The sequence below is a fragment of the Urocitellus parryii genome, chromosome 5 (assembly GCF_045843805.1).
Source record: "Urocitellus parryii isolate mUroPar1 chromosome 5, mUroPar1.hap1, whole genome shotgun sequence".
NCBI lineage: Eukaryota > Metazoa > Chordata > Mammalia > Rodentia > Sciuridae > Urocitellus > Urocitellus parryii.
This window is the reverse complement of record NC_135535.1, coordinates 128,930,011-128,952,131: the sequence shown is the minus strand read 5'-3', so window position 1 is coordinate 128,952,131 and position 22,121 is coordinate 128,930,011. Positions and strand designations below refer to the sequence as shown.

General features: G+C 33.7%; 1 protein-coding gene and 1 pseudogene across 1 annotated transcript; one reads left to right on the top strand and one right to left on the bottom strand.

The window, feature by feature from the left end:
* Positions 1 to 3,416: 3,416 nt before the first annotated feature.
* Positions 3,417 to 19,568, top strand: Ptpn20 (protein tyrosine phosphatase non-receptor type 20). The gene is made up of 4 exons (XM_077799022.1): positions 3,417 to 3,611; positions 10,637 to 10,852; positions 18,121 to 18,183; positions 19,503 to 19,568. The coding sequence occupies exons 1-4, from the start codon at positions 3,417 to 3,419 to the stop codon at positions 19,566 to 19,568; spliced, it is 540 nt and encodes a 179-aa protein (XP_077655148.1).
* On the bottom strand, positions 19,227 to 19,309 carry LOC113199110 (U4 spliceosomal RNA; annotated as a pseudogene).
* Positions 19,569 to 22,121: the final 2,553 nt, after the last annotated feature.

The following is a 22,121-nucleotide window of genomic DNA, read 5'->3' as shown; positions in this document are numbered from 1 at the left end:
CTTACCAAGGTATAAAGTTGGTTACATGTACAATAGCACTTAACCATTAAATTAAATTGGTAAATGTGAGATTTGGTTCACACAGGACCTGAAAGGCCCAAAAAATTAAGTTATGTGAAGAAGCTACCCAAATACCTATTGTCCCCATTCCTGCTACACTCTTTTCTCTCTGCCAGGGTGCGCCTATAGCCTCATGGAGAGTTCCCTATGATAAGTTGACAGAGGAAATGAAGACATACACTGATTTTAAGGTGGTTCTATATGATATGCAGGCACTGCAAGTAATGGAAAGCTGCAGCATCACATCTCCTGTTTTGCAAAATCTCTGAAGGATAATGGTGAAGGGAAATACTCCCAGTGGGCAGATCTTTGAGCAATGTGATTTGTTATTTATTTCAGAGAAATGGCCAGAAGTATAAGTCTATCACTATTCATAGGGTATGGCCAATACCTTACCTAGATGATCAGGGAATTTGAAGGAACATGACTAGAAAATTGGTGACAGGAAGGTCTGGGAAAGGTATGTAGAAAGACCTCTGGGCAAAAACCACAAAGATATTTGTGTCTTCTGTGAATGCAAAAGTAAGAGAACTTTAATAATCAAGTGTGGTATTTGTTCTGTGGGTATTGATAGTCAGACTGTTTCCCTAGCCACCCTGTCATTGGACAATGGACTCATAAACAAAGCAGGCTTGTCAGCAGGGATGAAGGTTATATATGCACTCAGCAATGTGTAGTTCCATTCACCAAGGCCAACCTGGCTATAGCCACTGCTTAGTTTCCAGTCTGCCAGCAACAGAGACCAACACTGAGTCTCCAGTATGGCACCATTCCCAGGGGTGATCAACCAACTGCCTGCAGTTTGATTACAATGGGCTCCTTTTATTATGGAAGAAACAGTGCTTTTTTCTTATTAAATAGAAAATTACTCTGGATATATATTTGTCTTCCCTACACACAGTGCTTCAGTGCTTCTGGCAAATTTACCATCCATAGATCTACAGAATACCTTACATGATATTCCACACAGATTGCTTCTGGTTAGGGAACACATTTTGTGGCAAATGGTTTATAGCAGTGGGTTCATGCTCATGAAATTCACTAGTGTTATATCCCCCACTATCTTTCAGCTAGCTTGACAGAATGTTGTCCTTTTGAAGACTCAATCACAGTGCCATATTTATGGAAATACCTTGCTGGAATGGGCTGTATTCCCCAGGAAGCTGAATATGCCCCCAGATTAGTACAATGCTGTTTCTGTCATAACTAGTATTCAGGAATCAAGGAGTGGACACAGGAGTGGCACCACTCACCATTATCCTTAGTGATCCATCCACTAGCACAATTTTTGTTTCCTATCTCTGTGATCTTACACTCTGCTGACCTAGAATCTTAGAAACTGTCTTCATTAATGTTGCCTGACACTCAGTGAGGTCTTTCTTTCTGCAAACTTGAGTCTTCCTTGAGAGTTAGAAAAGAGTGGAATCATTTTGAGACTGTGGATTCTAATAGAATTGCTGCACAACATGGAACAAACTACTCAGAGTAGGTTCTTTATCTGAAAATCAAGAATGATAATAGCTCTTCCTCAAAGGATTGTTTGAAATTTATAAGGTGATATGTACAGCATAACTTCCTACTCATACCCACTCAGCATGTTTGTACTATATTCTGTTTAGGGGACTTTTCTATGATCAGTTGGGTTATTTCCCACTGTGTCTTATAAAATTTTGTTTCTGAAATTTCTTTTATATATCCCCTTTGTGTGCTTGATGAGGACATATTAGTCATATTAGTCATTATTGTCATCTTTATCACTTTTTTCTAAAAACATTCTTCAAGCAAATTTTCTAAATTTCCTAATTTGTTTGCTGTTCAAATATAACTTATAAGCTTGAGTTATCATGTTTTTATCTAAAAGCAAGCTTTTAATATTTTAGATTGTTTAATTTCAAACATATAATCTTCTTTTTTTAAATTATAAAAATGCATTCATACTATGAGTACATACTCTCTATTTGGATGATAAAATAACTACAGGTATTTTGATTTAATACTTGCCAGACTTCTCATTACATATGCATCATGCATACATACACATTTACATATACTCTATGATAAAAGATTTTATATAATGTTGTTACCTGCTATATGATATAATGTAACATTTGTTATTAAACATAGATGCATTTTATCCTTTTAAATAATAAGATAATGTACTCTTGAATTTCATTTGAAAAATAGTAACTTTTTTGAAAGAAGATTATTTACAGTGATTTCATAGAATGGTCTCTTTTTAAAAATACTGTCTATCCAGCAATTGTTTTTCCTATAAATACATATTTATAAAAGAAGGATTCTGTGTGTTATGTTGCAGTTTGAGAATAGTTCTATCAGAAATCATTTTAAGTCCCTGTTCAGTTATTGTTGACATTGCAATATTTGCTAGATCAATAGTCCACATCATTCTAAGGTGATTAGTGAAAGCTCTGCATGTAAGGAAGGAGCTTTGGTATTATGTACATTTCTACTTCTGTGCTGCAGCAGTAGTGGAATAAGAACTCCAAGTGTTTATGTCAAGTGAAGGAAGAGCTCTTGGGACAATGAAGTTTTATTAATGGGCCAAGCAACTAGGTTTTCCTTTCATATTTCCTGTAAAAGACATGTTAGACAAGTCCCATGTTACTGGGAGCAAATGCTACAACATTCTTTTGCCACAAAAAGCTTTGACTGGCATGTTACTTTATCAGTTGAAGACTGAGGGTGAATATAAAAGCTGGCTGCCTTTAGCAGAGGACACAGTGGAATTCCATTAATCCTGTGATTATCTTAAGTCACCTGTCATATTTTCTGGCTCCTGCTGCTCTAAGTTTTCAGGCTTCCCAGATTTGTAGGAGAATGTCATTCATTTACTGCTTCAGAGGGCTCCTCCTTTGCTGTGTTCAATTGCAAGCTAGTATATATTTTCTTTGGTCTGATCCTATCTTTACTATATCTAAGAGGAGTTTTTCAAAGTGTCTAGATGCTGTAGACATTCCTCTTTGTATATTAAAACCTTAAAAAATAAAACTCCACTAATTGTTTGTTTCTTAGGTCATGCCAGTGTGTTTTATGGGGTAAAGAAAACTTATGAACTCAACCCTTTTGAGAAGAATCTTCTAGGCCATCTTCTCTGTTGGTTGAAGAGATACATGTGTGAAATGCTTTCATGAAGTCTGGGTGTATTGCATCTCCCACTTTTCCTTTATTTCCCAAATGTTTCTCTTTTTGTAATAGATGATTCAACACGTGTTCCTCTTGGAAAAAGCATGGACTACATCAATGCTAGTTATATTAGAATAGTCAATCATGGAGAAGAGAATTTTTATATTGCTACCCAAGGACCACTGCCACACACTACAAATGACTTCTGGCAAATGGTTTTGGAAAATAATTCTAATGTTATTGCCATGATAACCAGAGATGTGGAGGATGGAGTTACGAAATGCCACAATTACTGGCCCATTTCACTGAAGACGCCTTTGGAGTTGAAACACCTTCGTATCTTCCAGGAGAAATACCAGATACTTAAATATTTCATCATTCGAATATTTCAAATTGTGGAGAAGTCTGTAAGTTTTTAAAAATAAATATTAAGTGTATGTTGTACTATACTACACAAGCAGATATATTAGGACTAAAAATTAGGATTAAGATGTAATATAGACTGAATAAATACTTTGATAAGTAACCTTTTACTTCCCTTTTATAGAAGAAACTAACTACCATCACTTTTACTTCTGTATTAACCAAACTTTGAAAAGAAAAGAAAGTTGGAGAGGTGGGATGGAGAGAGTGAGTATTAGAAGTTGTCTGATCCTGGATATTCTTTGGCTGCTTCTGCTGAATGTGGCAGATATGTCCTTGAAGTGCTAACCACCCTGCCAGGCACTACTGATACTTATTAAATAGCACAAGATAATATACTCACTGATTCTTGAATTATTATCGTCAGTGGTAATATTAGGATCTGTATGGAGGCTCAGAAAGAAGTACTTAGATTTTCTTGAGGTTTAAGGGAAGATTTACTGGAGGAGGTGACATCTGGATGGAGAATTACCCATATTAAAGATAGAGGAAATAAATGACTCACATATAAAACTGCATAAGATGTGTATATAGAAATATAAATAGTTAAGTATTTCTATAATGTAAGAGTTCAGTTTCAGAAAATAATGAAATATAAAATGAAGAGATAGAAAGTAAGCAGGGACTATCCATCTAAAGCATGAAATGTCTTTTTTTCACCAAAAGAGTATGAACTTTGTAATAAAAAACCAGTTGGGAGACATTGAAGAATTTTAGTGAGTTGCATGGTCAAATAATGCAGTTGAGTTGAATTGGTAGACTTAAGTGATTTATGACTTGTGGCTTATAAATGATAAAAGGAAGGATTAGAAGTTAGATTGTTCAACAGTGTAGACTGACTATTTAAGTTTAAATTTATATAAAATGACAAATTCAGTTCCTCATTTGCAGTAGTTACATTTCTAGTGCTTATTAGTCATGTTACTAGTAGCTACTATATGGGGCAGCACAGAAGTAAAACATTTGCATTGTTATAGAATGTTCTGTTAAGAAACAATGGTATTGGGCTCGGGATGTGGCTCAAGCCATAATGAGCTTGCCTGGCATGCACGGGGTTCTGGGTTCAATCCTCAGCACCACATAAAAAATAAAGATGTTGTATCCACCAAAAACTAAAAAATAAATAAATAAATATTAAAAAATTCTCTCTCTCTCTCTCTCTCTCTCTCTCTCTCTCTCTCTTTAAAAGAATTAAAGAAACAATGGTGTAGAGTAATTCATGCTTTAATAGATTTGGAAAATAGAAATGGAATGGAGAAAGTGGTAAGTTACATTACTCAAATGGGTTGGATTAACAAGTTAGTGATGGTGTGTTCATCAGGAGTGAAAAGAAGTTGGAGTTGAACAGGAATCTTGAAAAGAACTGTTGAGATTTGGAGTCATCACCAAATAAGTTGATTGAAACAGAGACAATGACCAAGAAAGGGTTGATAATGAGTGATGCTAGTGGGTGGACCCATAAATTTGCACAAGCAACAAAACATGCAACTGTGTGATTATTTTCTTCTTAGCTGCATAACTTTGGGATCCCTGAACACAGACTAGAGGACTAATTCAGGGTAGAATGCTATCTAGTACATGTGGGAAGATTCAGATAATCAAAGATTTGACAGTTTGGTAAGAGATAATTCAGATAATCCACTGTGAAGTGTAAGTTGCTTAGTGATATATGAGGGTTAATAAACAAGGAGTAAATGGAGGACATGAAGACCTCCATTTGGTCATTCGACATTGGAGTTGAAGTGGAGCATATTGAGATAGTAGTGTAGGAGCTTCTGGCCACAACTTGATGTTGGAATTGTAGAACTGCAAATATTCTATACCAGATGTTATAGTTTTGGTGGTCAATAATGGGAGTAGAAGAAAGGAAGTGGTCTCCCCTGAAAGACAGAAATAAAAATATTGTGAGGTTATTGTGTTTGTTGTGAAGTTTAGAAATGATTTTACTCTGAATGATGATAGAAGTTATAGAAGGGATAAGATTAGGATTTTCAGTGAATGTGCAAGATTGTGAAATTAAGTCACTGGGTGATAACAATGAGAAGATAAAGCCAATATGTGTGAAACTCAAAAGGAAAAGCATTTTATACAAGGAGAAGGAATAAGGAATTGAGAAAAGAAGTGGACAGCAAGAATTGTTGTAAACACTTTTCCAACTTTCCTGGGTATAGAAGATAGACACAGTCTTTATTCTTGGAACTTTTATAGTCTAGTGAGGAAGACACTAACAAATCAGTTCCATATGGTGTATTGCTTAGAGAAGATAGATCAAAATTCCATTGGGTATGGGGCTGGGGATGTGGTTCAAGTGGTAGAGCGCTCGCCTGGCATGCGTGCAGCCTGGGTTCGATCCTCAGCACTACATACAAACAAAGATGTTGTGTCCGCCAATAACTAAAAAATAAATATTAAAAAATTCTCTCTCTCTCTTCTCTCCTCTCTCTCTTAAAAAAAAGATATAAAAAAATAAAAAAAATTCCATTGGGTATATATGCCAATTTTTTTATCCATTCATCTACTGAAGGGCATCTAGGTTGATTCCACAGTTTAGCTATTGTGTATTGTGTTGCTATAAACATTGATGTGGCTGTGTCTCTGTAGTATGCTGTTTTTAAGTCCTTTGGGTATAGACCGAGGAGAGGGATAGCTGGGTCAGATGGTGATTCCATTCCCAAATTTCCTTAGGAATCTCCATACTGCTTTCCATAATGGCTGTACCAATTTGCAGTCCCACCAGCAAAGTTTGAGTGTACATTTTCCCCCACATCCTTGCCAACACTTATTGTTGTTTGTCTTCATAATCGCTGCCATTCTGACTGGAGTGAGATGATATATTAGAGTAGTTTTGATTTGCATTTTTCTAATTTCTAGAGATGATGAACATTGTTTCATATATTTGTTGATTGATTGTATATCCGTTTCTGAGAAGTGTCTCTTCAGATCCTTGGCCCATTTATTGATTGGGTTATTTGGTTTTTTTGTTGCTTAGCTTTTTGAGTTCTTTATATACCCTAGAGATTAGTGCTCTATCTGATGTGTGAGGGGTAAAAATTTGCTCCCAGGATGTAGGCTCTCTATTCACCTCACAGATTATTTCTTTTGCTGAGAAGAAACTTTTTAGTTTGAATCCATCCTATTTATTGATTCTTGGTTTTAATTATTACACTCTAGGAGTCTTATTAAGGAAGTTGGGACCTAATCCCACATGATGAAAATTAGGGCCTACTTTTTCTTCTATTAGATACAGAGTCTCTAGTTTAATTCCTAGGTCCTTGATCCACTTTGAATCAAGTTTTGTGCATGGTGAGAGATACGGGTTTAATTTCACTTTGTTGCATATGGATTTCCAGTTTTCCCAGCACCATTTGTTGAAAAGGCTATCTTTTCTCCAGTGCATGTTTTTGGTACCTTTGTCTAATAATATAGGATGATTGTAGTTTTGTGGTTTAGTCACTGAGTCCTCTATTCTGTACTATTGGTATACCAGTCTGTTTTGGTGCCAATACCATGGTGTTTTTGTTACTGTTGCTCTGTAGTATAGTTTAAGATCTGGTGTACTGATGCTACCTGCTTCACTCCTCCTGCTAAGAATTGCTTTAGCTATTCTGAGTCTCTTATTTTTCCAGATGAATTTCATGATTGCTTTTTCTATTTCTATGAGGAATGCCATTGGGATTTTGATCAGAATTGCATTAAATATGTATAGTTTTTTGGTAGTATAGTCATTTTGATAATATTAATTCTGCCTATGCAAGAGCAAGGTAGATCTTTCCATCTTCTAAGGTCTTCTTTGTTTTCTTTCTTTAGGATCCTGTAGTTTTCAAAGATTGCACTATATATGTTTAATAAGAATTTTAATGCACCTCTTTCGTTGATTCCCAAGTATTTTATTTCATTTTTTGATTGTAAAGGGGTAGTTTTTCTCATTTCCTTCTCAGATGATTTGTCACTGATATACAGAAATGCCTTTGATTTATGGGAGTTAATTTTAAATCCTGCTACTTTGCTGAATTCAGTTACAGTTCTAGAAGTTTTCTGGTGGAGCTTTTTGGGTCTTCTAGGTATAGAATCATATCATCAGAAAATAGTGCTAATTTAAGTTCTTCTTTTACTATACATATCCTTTTAATTTCTTTTGTCTATCTAATTGCTCTGGTCAGTGTTTCAAAAACTATGTTGAATAGAAGTGGTGAAAGAGGGCATCCCTCTTCACAGGTTTTAGAGGGAATGCCTTTAATTTTTCTCTGTTTAGAATGATGTTGTCCTGAGGCTTAGCGTAGATAACCTTTAAGATGTTGAGATATGTTCCTGTTATCCCTGAATTTAGTCTTTGTTCTCTAGTTTTTCTAGTGTTTTCAACATGTAAAGGTGCTGTATTTTGTCAAATGCTTTTTCTGCATCTATTGAGATGATCATATGATTCTTATATTTGAGTCTATTGATGTGATGAATTAATTTATTGATTTCTGAATGTTGAACCAACCTTGCATCCCTGGGATGAATCCCACTTGATCATGGTACAAGATCTTTTTGATATGTTTTTTCGAATTTTACTCAGCAATAAAAGAGAATAAAATCATGACATTTGCAGGTAAATGGATGGCATTGGAGATGATAATGCTTAGTGAAGTTAGCCAGTCCCCAAAAAAACAAATGTCAAGTGTTTTCTCTGATATAAGGAGGCTGATTCATAGTGGAGTGGGGAGGGGGAGCATGGGAGGAATAGACAGACTTTAGATAGGGCAGAGGGGTGGGAATGAAAAGGAGGGGGCGGGAGGTTAGCAAGGATGGTGGAATGTGATAGACATCATTACCCAAAGTACATGCATGAAGACACAAATTGATGTCAACATACTTTATATACAACCTGAGATATGAAAGATTGTGCTGTATATGTTTAATAAGAATTGTAATGCATTCTGCTGTCATTTATTTTTTTCAAAAAATCAATAAAAAATAAACTAGTACCTCAAAAAAAAAAAAGAGAGAGAGAGAGAGAATATCAAGTGGGAGGCACAGAGTAATAGTCCATTGCAAGGATTCAAATGCTGAGGATATCCTATGAAGCCCTGGCAAGGGGGCCAATGCTGGGCCTTTAAGTTGAGGCCCATGGTTGGATAGTCTGCATCAGGAGTTCCATCTACATGGCATTGGATCAGGAAATTAGTGAGGTCCACCTTTGTGCAAGTTCTCAATAGTCAGTGGTACAGTAAAGATCTGATAATAGCAACTCTCAATTTGGTGCCTTCACAAGATTTTGAAGTATTGTTTACATCATTTAGTTTCATACACCAATGATTCAAATGAGTTTTCTATTCAGTATTAAGTTAAAAGTTGTTTTAAATATCGTCTCCTCTCACTGTCATTTCCAGATCTCAAGTTATTTCTGTCACTGTCAAGTGTTATGTAATATAGAACATATTAATAGCCAAAGTGACGTGGAGGTTTTCTAGATTTATGATTTCAGGTATAAAACTATATTAAATACATTAATATAGAACATATAACACAGCATTCTTATTATAGTTAGGTTTATCTAGAGAAAGATAACCAATAGGATTTATATGTTTATGGAAAGAGAAAGAAGAGAAAAAAAAATATTACTTTTAAGTAATTAGCTTGCATGATTGTGGAGGATTGACACATCTACATAATGGGACAGTAGACTGGAGACCCAGGAAAGAATTCCAGTTTGAGTCCAAAAGCAGTCTGCTGGTAGAATTCCTCTTGTTCAAGGGAATTTAGTCTTTGTTCTCTTAATGTCTTCAGCTGACTGAGTGAAGCCTACCCATGTTCTAGAGAGTAATCTGCTTTACTCAAAGTCCACTGATTTAAATTATAATATACTATAATACAAAAAATATCTTCACAGAAATATCTAGAATAATGTTTGAACAAATATCCAGGTACTGTGACCCAGCCAAGCAGACATGAAAATTAACCATCACAAATTAGAAGAGGGGTCTGAACATCTTAGGGTAAACCAAAGAGGAGGAAAATGGGCTGGGGCTGGGGCTCAGTGGCAGAGCACTTGCCTTACATGTGTGAGGCACTGGGTTCAATCCTCAGCATCACATAAAAAGAAACAAATAAAATGAAGGCATGCTGTTCATCTACAACTACCAAAAAAAAAAAAAGGGAGAAACCCATTCTGAATTTTCCAAGAGGGACCCTGGTGAGGTAAGCCAGTGTTCCCACACTGGGGAAAGAGTGATGATTCCTTTGGATTGAATATGGTAAACTCCAAGTGTTACCTATGTCAATCTTGAGAAGAATTTCATGAGTATACTTCAAGGGTGCTAAGAACAATAGTTGGGACTACAGTCTGCTCTCATGTTCATAAACAACCTGACAACATCACTAGAGGAGTTTGGTTAGGCCCCTGTCAGTTTTTATATTTAGTAATATAAAAGCTAAACTAGATTGCCTTTTATGGTTATATTCCTAATGTATTGGCATATCTTTTACCCTAAATATTTTGAAATCTTGATTTTTCTGCAACCTCATGCAGAATAAAAATAGTGAATTAGAATTCAGGAGGCCTATGTTAAAGTCCCAATTTAAACATATGGGCCTTGTGACCTAGTAAAAACCTCCGAATCCCCCTAATCCTAATCTGTAAAAACAAAGGATAAAGTAGGGATGACTCACAGGAATGTTGTGAAGATTAAATGGATTATTTCTTGGGAAGCCCTTGGTAAGCTCAATTTGTGTTGACTGTTAATATTTTTATTTTCATTGTTTTATTGAGTTCTGCTTTGTAAAATTGAGAAAAAATTCAAACCTGGCAACTTTCAGAATTTTTATAAATCAAAATTAGGTTTGAGTTCTCTTTGAAAGTTTTATATAATATTAGTATAATATGGTATGTCCACTATTATAAGGATTGTATTATTATTGGTATATTAGAAATTGAAATTAAATCTCTTGTATAAGAAATCAATAAATCTCTCTCTCTCCCTCTCTCTCTCTCTCTCTCTCTCTCTCTCTCTCTCTCTCTCTCTGACAGACAGGAACTAGCCACTCTGTAAAACACTTGCAGTTCACTAACTGGCCAGACCATGGCACTCCTACTTCAGCAGATGATTTCATAAAATATGTTCGTTATGTAAGGAAGAGCCACCTTACAGGACCTATAGTGGTTCACTGCAGTGCTGGTGTAGGCCGAACAGGGGTATTCATATGTGTGGATGCTGTGTTCTGTGCTATTGAAAAGAACTTTTCAGTAAGTATGTGAATCAAACAGATAAAACAATGCTGTTTATGTAACACTACTTTTAACAGCCTGATAATATTGGAAGACTAATATTTGGCCTTTAGGAGCAACTTAAAAACTGAAAGTACATGAGATTTGGATACCTGCTTCTCACTTAACTTACTGCAGGTTCAGGGGGGGAGGTGTGTGATTGTGAGGATCTAAGAAATAATATAAATCAATCACTTAGGAATAGTGTCTGAAAATATAGTAGATACATAGTTAATATGAGTTTATCTTCTTTTTTCTTTCCTCTGTAACCCACCATGGTTTTTAGTATCTAGTATCTTGTAAATGAACTATGCCTGTTTTTAGTACATTTGAGCACACTGAAAAAAAATATAGACTTCAGAGCTAATGAGAGGTCTCTAGGTTTGACTGTCAATTTTACCACATCAGATTTTGGTGACTTTGTGTAACTTGCTCATTCTCTCTCAAACTCAGTACACTTATATAAAATAAGGGCAATAATATTGTTGGGTTTTAGTCAAGCATTAACAATCCTTTAATTTTCTCCTAAATTTGGAACTAGTAAGAGATAGATACTGGGATCTAATATATGGTGATTAAACTGTTATTGCCTAAGCTGATTGGGAATGTGACTTGAGATCTGTGGCTAAAAGGGCTTACTTACTGAACTGTATTCCTATGCTGCAGGAGTGAGGAGAGGAAGACATCTGTTTCTCATTACCTATTTACTGAGCAAACACTAGGGGGAAAGTGGCTGATAGAACGATCACAAGAAATGTGAAAGTGCATACCTCAGCCGTAAGGAAACAGGTTTCTAAATATCTGCCCTGGCAAGCATATTCTGTAAAGTTACGTTTTTGTCAGAACCATCGTCAAATCCCTGCCCTCTCAGACTTTGCAAAGTCATACTCTAACAGTGAAAGGTCTCCTTGGTAGCAGAAAAATGGCCGTTGTGGTTCCAGCACTCATTCTCAGATAATATCAAATAGGGAGTAAAAATCTAATTCCAATTATTCCTTGGAGGATGGAGGAACATCTGTTTTTCAGAAGTTCAGGCCAAAATCTCCTAGTATGTCCCTTTTCTGACTGAAAATTAGCTTCTTTTATGAACTAATAACAGAGGGATGTAGTGGTCCATCTACCTCAGTTCATTTGGTTGAGAATGAAAGAAATATAGTTTCCCAAAGCAAACTCAGAGTATCATTACCAAAAAGGACATAGACCCAGGCATGTGATACATACCTGTAATTCTAGCTACTTGGGAGGATCACAAGTTTGAGGCCAGCCTGAGCAATTTATCAAGTCTCTGTCTCAAAATAAAAAAGGGCTCAGTGTAAAGTGCATTTGGGTTCAATCCCTAGTACTAAAAGAAAAGAAAATAATATATACGAGGCAGTCAAAAAATGAAAATGTCCTAAAAATGCTAATATTAGCAGAGTCTGTTATCTTATTTCTATAATTAATATTTTATACTTTTAGTAGAAAATACTTTAGCATGTTTCTTATTTATATATTATCCATTGTAATTTCTTAATTTTGTATTTACCCTTATTTTGTGTCCCTTGTGGCAACTGGAAAAGCTATAAATATTATCTTTCATCATCAAGTCTAAGTATGGATCATTGCTTCCACTCCACATTATAGCTTCTTTAAACTTTAAAACTTAAAATGTATCTTATAATTAATCTCATGTCATTTACTTGTTAGTATTTTTCTTTCTTAGTGATATATAAAATAATGGTGCATCTTACAATTAAAGATGCTCTGATCTGATGAAATTTATAATGGTTCAAAAATAGGAAATCCATTTATTGTTTCTTTATTGACTTTCCATAGATCACGGAGCTGTCACTTAACATAAATGTTCTTAGTGATGCCCTCCTCTACTCTCCTCAGAAATTTTATTCATCAGAGCATGTTTGTTATCTGCAGCAAGTTTAGTATGTAAAAATTAGGAGTAAGCATTTAGAAACTTTCAAAGCAGTTTAAGATATTGATGTGACATCCAAGATTGTGATTAGTGTGTTAGATATGTATTAATCTAATGTTGATATAATAGAATACCTGAGACACAGGGTATTTTGTAAAACAAAGGTTTATTATATAAAAGTTTATTTTGTAACATACTTCTGGAACCAGAAACGTTCCAGATCAGACAGTGCATCTTGCAAGGGTCTTGTATTACTTTAACTCATGGTGGAAATAGTAAGAGAAGCAAGTGTGTACAGAAGAGAATAAACATGAGGGGTGGCCTGTCCACTAGTAACTAATCCAGTCCCATGAGAGCATGCATTTAATCAAGAAAGTTATTAATCTATTCTCTCTCTCATTTTTTTTGTACCAGAGATTGAACCCAGGGTGCTTAATCACTGAGCAACATCCCCAGCTCATTGTTTTATTTTTTGAGAAAGGGTCTTGCTAAGTTGCTACGACCTTACTAAATTGATGTAACTGGCTTTGAACTTAGAATCTTCCTGCCTCAGCCTCCTGAGATGCTGGGATTACAGGTGTGTGCCATTGCACGTAGCACAAACTAGTTCTTGACTTGCAGGATTTCAGATATTCTCAGCAGAACTTTTCCCTTCTTTTACCATCTTCAGCATGCAATAATAATTGTTAATTTTCAGCTAACATAGAGAATGATCATGTAATAAGGAGAATAATCCCAAATTTAACACATTGCCCTATATTTAATAAAAATTTGTACTATGGCACTAAGCACACTTTAGTTCATCTGGCAGGTGTTGGTTTTTGCTTTTGTTTTTTTGTTAGCAAGAATCTTTTTGAAGCAGCCTATTGATTTTTCTTCTGGCACAAATTTCTTCATCTGTGTAACTACCTCAACCAACTACATTTTTTTTGGTTACTTCAGCTTTCCTATCACAATATCATACTACACAAAAAGTGATCTTAAAATTTGTTGAAAATGTAGTGCTTTGAATTTTTATACAGTTTTAAACTAGTAGAGTTTATTGGTAATCAAGCTGAGAAAAAGGAAGAATTCTTCCTTACCATATTATGTTCATGTCACACATATACTGAAAGAATCACTATGTTATCCATATCAATGACTTCATTAAATTTCAATAGTAAATACTTTTCTTCTTATTTTTGTTCCATAAATTGGTACCACTCCCTATCATTAGCCAGTCCCCAGATTTATCTAACTATGTGATATAATAAGAAAATGATATCTTTTTTCCAGACTTTCCAAGAACACATCTTTCAAATAGTCTCTCACCATTGTTTTGACAAATGTGTATGTGTATATTAATCTTAGCAATTCAAATTATTCCTTTATATATAGTCTCTAGAACATTAATATTATGTTTGAAACATTCACCATCAGCTTCTGTTAGCTTTTTTATCTAATATTCTATAAAATAATTCTTTGTCTTTGGATTCTTTTTTAGTTATTATTATAAATGACAAATAAGGCTGGGTGTGGTATCACACACTTATAATACCAGCTACTCAGGAGGCTGAGGCAAGAGGATTGAAAATTCAAGGCCAGCCTCAGCAACTTACTGAGACTCTTAGTAATTGAGTGTGACCCTGTCTCAAAAAAAAAAAAAAATAATGACTAGGGATGTCACTCAGTGGTATAGCACCCTGGTCTGCTCAATCGCCAGAACCTAAATAAATAAATAAATAATAAAAATGAATAAAAAGGACAAGTAAGTTAATGATTATTTTGTGAAACAGTATAGTTAATAGTCAGTATATCTTTGCAAATAAATACATATGGTCTTAGCACTTCACAATTAATACTACATAATTCAATTCATGAGGAGTCATAATTCAAGATAAAATTAGTATGAAAACTCTTTTGGTGTTAATTTCTTTTCAGTCACCTCTATTGTCATTTATTTTGACCACTATGGCCTCATTGAGAAAGTTGTGTCTTTTCTTGACCAAAATCCATGTTTATTTCATCATCAGTAAATTAAGGTTAAAGACTGATAATATAGATTTATTTCCATAATTTAGAAATATTAATAAATATAATATGAAGTCACAATTTAAAGCTTTCAAAGAAATAAATTTTTCATTTCAATGAGACCTAAAAATTTTCTTTGTGTGTCGTGCTTTTGATGTTAAGTCAAAAAAGTCATTACCTATCTTGTATCCTAAAGAATTATTCCCTGTTGTTTTTGAAAAATTCTGTATTTTTATGTTTTAGATTTAAGTTAATTTTTATGTACAGTGTGAGATTTAGGTCAAGGTTCATTTTTTAAATTTTTAAAAAATTTTCTATTTTTGCCTGGGTGCAGTGATGCATACCTGTAGTCCCAGAGATTTAGGAGACTGAGGAAGGAGGATCACAAATTCGAGGAGGCCAGCCTCAGCAACTTAGGACCTAAGCAGTTTAGTGAGACTCTATCTCAAAATAAAAAGGGCTAAGGATATAACTCAGTAGTAAAGCACCCGTGGGTTTAATCCCCAGTACCAAAAAAAAAAAAAAAAATTCTGGGCTTAAAAGCAATACTGTTGTTCCAGCACTATTTGTGGAAAAGGCTGCTCTTCCTCTATTGATTGCTGTTATACTTTTGTCAAAAATTGTTGGGCATATTTATATGGCTCTATTTATGGTTTTATATTATATTCCTTGGATCTGTATATATGTCCTGCCAGTATTACTCTTTGGATTTCTATAGTTATGTACTAAGTTTTAACATCAGATAGAATGATTCCTTCCACTTTTATTATTCATTTTCAAAGTTGTTTGAGCATTATGGGGTCTGTGTTTTCTGATACAAATTTCAGAATTAGCTGGATATGTTTACAAAAAGAATTTGATGTGATTTTGTTAGAAATTGTCTTAAATTTGTAGATTAATTTGGAAGAATTGACATTTTTGCTATGATAAATCATCTAATCCATGAGTGTGGTGATATATCTTTCCTTTCATTTAGGTGGTCTTTGTATTTTTTCATCATTTTGTAATTTTCAGACCCTGTAGATGTTTTGTTAGATTTATCCTGTTTCATTTTCTTTAGAGCAAATGTAAATGGTATTGTTTTTCTTTCAATTTCCACATTCCTACTGTAATGAACATGAAATGTAGAAATACAGTTGGTTTTGTATGTTGATCTCGTATCCTGTGACCTTTCTTTTTGAATTTTGAATTCACTTATTAATTCTGAAAGATTTTTATTTAGTTTTTATTTCTTTGAAATTTTCTATATATATGATTTTTGCTATCTGAAAATAGATTTATCTTTTCCTGGCCTAATTTGTTTTGTAATGTACCCTAATAAGATATGAAAAGACAGGTTAAAAATTGGCAGAACTGTTTGCAAGCCAAGAAAAGTCTTGCATTTAAAATATATAAAGGATCCTCAAAAATCAGTAGTGAAACAACAACAATAAACAAACCAGTTAGAGATTGGTAAAAGACATGACCAGAGTTTTTAACAGAGTATACAGATGACAAGTACATGAAAAGATTGTCAGCTTCATTATCTTTTGGGAAGCAAATTAAACCTTGATATGTGTACTATTGTCAGAATAGCTAATATAAAAATAGTGACACCATAAAATACTGGTGCAGATTTGGAGAAATGCTGGCAAAGATTCAGAGAAACTGGATTACCCTTATATTACCTATACTCATACATTGGGAACTTACAATGGTACAGCTACTCTAGAAAATACTTTTGTAGTTTCCTTAAAGAAACTAAACTTATCATATAATCCATCAGTAGGATTCTTGGGCATTTATTCCATAAATGAAAATTTCATACAAGAATTTGTACAAAGATGTTCCTAGCACATTTATTCATAACACCTTTATACTGGAAACCAGTACACATCCATACCATGGATTACTATTTAGCAATAAAAACAGGAATGAGACCACTAATAAATGGAATAACTTGGATACATTTCAAGACAGTTACCCTGAGAGAAAAAAATCAACCTCAAAAAGTTAGATATTGTCATTCAATTCAGTAACTTTCTTGAAATAACACTACTATAAAGATTAAGAAGAGATCACTGGTTGTCAGGGGTTTATGATCGGGTCGCTGGCTGTGAAGGAATAGCACAAGGAAATCTTGTGGTATAAAGGATCAGCTCTGTATTATGTTAGTGGTTGTGGTTACATGAATCATCATAAGTAATAAAATTGTATAGAAATCCACATAAATACACATACATGACTGTATAAAACTAGTGAAATCTGAATAAGCTCTGTGAATTGTTCCAGTGACAACTTCCTGTTTTTTATATTGCACTATAATTATGCTGGATAGTAGTACCATTGAGGGAAGTTGGAAGAAAGAAGGACCTTCCTGTACAACTTCCTGTTTACCTTTGTTACAAAAATTAAAATATTTAGAAAGCCTTAATTATTATTTTTATTATGAAGATGATAAGAATGACATGTTATAAATATAAAGGAATGCGTATTTTTAATATTTTTTTCAATGTTGGAGATTGAACCAGGGCCTTATACATGCTTGGCAAGCTCTCTGTTCTGCCACTGAGCTACATCCCCTGCACTAAAAAAAAAAACTTTATATTCTTTTGGATTAAAATATTTCACATTGACATGGCCTTGCAATACATGACTGTAATGAGCTTGTATCGCATAGGACTCTTCAGGCAAGATCAGCAACTCCTAAGGTGGTCTGTGACTTGTTCAGCTGGTCATACTCCTAATGCTGCTCCAATATTAGATTGCTCTAAGTTTCTAAATACCTCCTAGAAAGTATCTGTTGTCGCTGTGGATAGCACCCAATTCTTGCAACCTGCACCCACTCAGTAAACACCCCAGGTTGTAGCAGTCTCTGCATAAAGGTGCAGAATCTGGTGTTGAACCAACTTTTGTTCAAGTTTCCATTTGAGTTGACAGGGCTGCTTATAAAACAGTTATGCTACTCTTGAAGGTAGAGAAAATCTTCTGTTTTCCCAGTCTTGTATTGCTGCTTTCAGTTCTTCCGTTGGATAACACAAAGGTGTATGCAAGGGCAAATATGTTGTTATTTCTTTTGAAGATCATTTTGTTTGTATATTGGAGAACATTTTTTATTATAAATGATTGCTTCCTGCATTTTCCTGAAAACCTATTACAATAAGTCTTTCTTATTTATTGGAGTAAGTTTAAAAAGGCACATTTTCTAGTGACTGGAAATGAGAAATTTCTGGTTACATGTCGACATCTCTTTTGCTAAAAAGAGGTATGTAGTACTCATTTGACAATCCCTGGGGTTGTGCTTTTCCCCCTTCATGAATAATACAAAATTACTGTCATCTTATTACAGTTCAGCTTTGAGAATATAGTGACCCAAATGAGAGAACAGCGTTCTGGCATGATTCAAACGAAGGTAAGTTTTTCGCCATGTAAATTCTAATAAGAATAGTGAACACAAAGATTAACATTGTATAGCACTTGGTAATTTATAAAGCTCTTTTATATACCTGGTATAACTGAATCCTTACTATTTGAGGTAGACATTAGTAAATATCATTTTGCTATGATACTCTTATGAAGAACTTAAGGCAATGAAGCAATGAAGTCTTCTCCACTGGGTCACTCAGATAGCAAGGGAAGGAGCTGCCAACATTGTAACTGAAGTCTGATGCCTAAACACATGCCTTTTCCATAATGCCATGCTATTTAAGACTAGTATCACAAGTTATTTGATAATTTCTGGATAGCAATTTGAGATATCTACTTGCCAGTAAATATTGTTATTGGCATGTCATAAAAATAGAAAATTTTATGTCATAGATTAGTTATTCACTAGGAGAAGAGAGTATTTAAAATGAAAATAATTACCCACAAATTTTTATATATATGGAATTTAGATTTTATATATATAAAGATTAGTATAAGAGGCTGTTTAGAATTTTATATAGGATTAGCTCTGTGGATTATCTCAGTAGCAATTTCCTGGTTTTGATATTGTACTAAAATTATGCAGGGTATTATCATTGGGGGAAGTTGGGAGAAGGACCTTTCTGTACAACTTCCAATTTACTACCTATGCTACAAAATAAAAAGTATTTAAAAAGACAATTAAATTTTTTCTTGTAAAGATGCAAAAATGACAAGATATAAAACAAAGAATTGTGTACCTTTATTTTTTTAATACTTCTTCTGATACCACTCATTCTCAGAAAGTATTTGTGGGTGCTGGTAGATATCTCAAATTTTTATCCATAAGTTTATTAACAAATAATTTTAGATAAGTCACTTAAACAGCATGGCATTATGGAAAAGCCACGTTTTTAGGCATCAGACTTCAGTTTATAAGAACTTCAGATATAAGGAAAATGAGATGGTTTCCCCTTAGTTTAGTTAAGACTTCAATAAACTACGTCTAGACTGAGAACTGTATTATGATCATTTAACTATCTTCCTCATGTTTTGTTAATTTCTTTTTCAATTAGCAATAATCACATCTCAGATCAACCTCATTGATTATGACACTACCACTATGAAAAGCTATCTTCTTCATAGTTTAAAATATATACTTAGATAAAGATGTTCTTACTTAAGTTACTTATTTGTAGTTAAGTGTTTGCTCTTTCGGGGAGTTATCCTATGTGGTTGAAAAATTACAAATGTGTTCTCCAAAAGTGGCTATTAGTGTTAATTACTTATCATTGTGTTGTTTTTCATATATATGTATGTATATAGGAGCAGTATCAATTTTGCCATGTAATTGTGCTTGAAGTTCTTCGGAAACTTCTGAGTTTGAATTGAGAAAGACTTCTGTTCCTCCCACTTGAAATTACCAAGTGTCTCGGAGTTCACGCTGCAGTGAAGAGAGTTGTTAAACATACAATATGCATTTCTGGTATATCAGTCGATTTTTTTTTCATTTCCCAGATCTCCCTGAAGGCAGCATCATTTGTTGTAGGGTTAACAGTGTTTACTCATCGACCTTACTGGACATTATCAGGACATTCTCCCATGTTTTTCAGTGAAACAAAAGTTACATAAAAACAACTACAGCTTGGCTATTTGGTTGAAGGGATTACAATGCCCAGTAAAGGATAATTAGCCCATATTAATTATGGATTGGTGGGTTTTATTGTATACTATTCAAACATATATAAAAATATAATTTGATTAATTTTGCTCCCCAATTTCAAGACAAATGTGTATCCATATTCTTTAGCTAGAGTCTGTACTTCCAGCTGGTCTTTGAATGACTCAATTTAAAAGGAGTCCAATGAGGATGGATTAACTTTGACATCAATTACTTCCATTTCCTATTCTTCTTGTTAGGCTCTAGGATTTGAGAAGACACTGTTTTTCTAGAGCAGCAAGACAAGGCCTTCTTGCTCTGGGAAGCACCTCATAGGTAGGCAGAGTCCCTCTTCTCTATTACATGGATGCCGTGATGAACAGTTCAAATGTAAAATAGTTGATTATATAGAGAGCCCAAGAGGAAATGTTTGCCCAGCCCAATTTCTTTCCAATCCCCCTCTAACACTTAACATATTACTCAGGTTGCTTTGTTAAAAAGCAAATCTTACATTTTACTTAGTTCTTACCATTTACTTGACCAACAAACTTTGATATAAGCATCATTATGTAATTCTGAGACATTCATTATATCTTTTGCATAAGATGTATTTTTCAAACTAAGATTTACAATAGTTTTTTTTTTTCATTCCAGAGGCCCATTAAGTCATTTCTTTCCATTGTTGCCCTACTTTGCTAAAATATTTAGATATTGGATCTTGGAATTAATTTTGGAAAACCAAATTTATTTGTGTTCATAAACCAAATTTATGGACAGAAAATATCCACACTCTAGTTTCAAAAATATTCTGGCCATTATTTCATTCACTTTATTATAGGACTTTGTTTATACAATTATAATGATATTTTTTTTGGTCAAGAAGTTTTGGTGACCACATTATAAGCCACAGAACAACTGATAATTGTCTTTGTATAGTATAATTCAGTCGAGATCAAAATATTCTATCATTATATTGAAAAATTTCTAATATTAATCTTTAAGTACTAAATTTCTAAGAGGCTTATTGTTTTGGCTGAATGAAAACAAATTGGCTGGGGGCTGGAGATGTGGCTCGCTTGCCTGGCATGATCGATGTGCTGGGTTCCATCCTCAGCACCACATACAAATAAAGATGTTGTGTCTGCCAAAAACTAAAAAATAAACATTAAAAAATTCTCTCTCTCTCTCTCTCTCTCTCTCTCTCTCTCTCTCTTAAAAAAAGGAAAACAAATTGGCTGAATTAAAATTTATAATTCTTATTTTAAAAATAATTCTATAGAAATGTATTTGATATTAACTCAAATTGATGATTCTAGCCATCTACATTGTTTATATAAATAAGTCTATGCTCATCATTAATTTCATTTTTAAAATATTTGAATCTGTAATAATTATATCTATAATTTCATTTTCATTATTAACTGTAAAATAATAGGTATAATGTATAACAGTTTCTGAGAAGGACTCTATGCTGTTATTTAAATGAAAATGTTTACTATGTATTGCCTGAAGTATTTTTATTTTATTTATCTCAGCCTTGAAATGTTTTTGTAAAGAAAAATCCTCTCATCTTGATTTTAAACATGTCCCTTCTTTAATACGTGCCTCATATTTTTACAGCTGGACTATTTTTAATTTTGCAGGGAAATTTAATAATTAAATATGGAAATACTGATTGCATTTGTTTTCATTTCCTTCTTGGAAGGTGAATTCAAATTAAAAACTTTTGATGAATTGAAATACTAAGTTTTATACTAATAATGAATCATTTTATGCCTAGGAGATGAATATGAAACTTTCATTGACACCTCTGTGAGTATATGAAAGCCAATTTAAAGGAGGTTTTAAAATATTTAAATATAAGCATATTATACATTTATTAGCTTTCAACTTGAAATACATAATTTTAATGATGCAATCAAAGCTTTTCAGAAATAAACATTATAGAATTTACTCTCATATCAGTTTAAATCATTTATTTTTCTTTGGTCCGCTTACTTCTGAATCTTCATAGAATATTATTGAACTTTCAGTAAAGTTTACATTTATTACTCAAAAGTCATTTCAGTGATTTATTTCTATTGAAAAATTTGAAAAGAAAATACCTTGAAAAACTCTAAAACAAGAAAGTTCTGTTTCTTACTTATTTTTTCCAGTCCCTAATAAGAATTAACTTTCTTTTAAGTTGTCTCAAGGTTTGAGTAATTGAACCAGAAGATTTGGAAAGTATCCATTAAGAAAACAGGGCAGTGGAATTCAATGGAGGTGATAGATTGCTTAATATA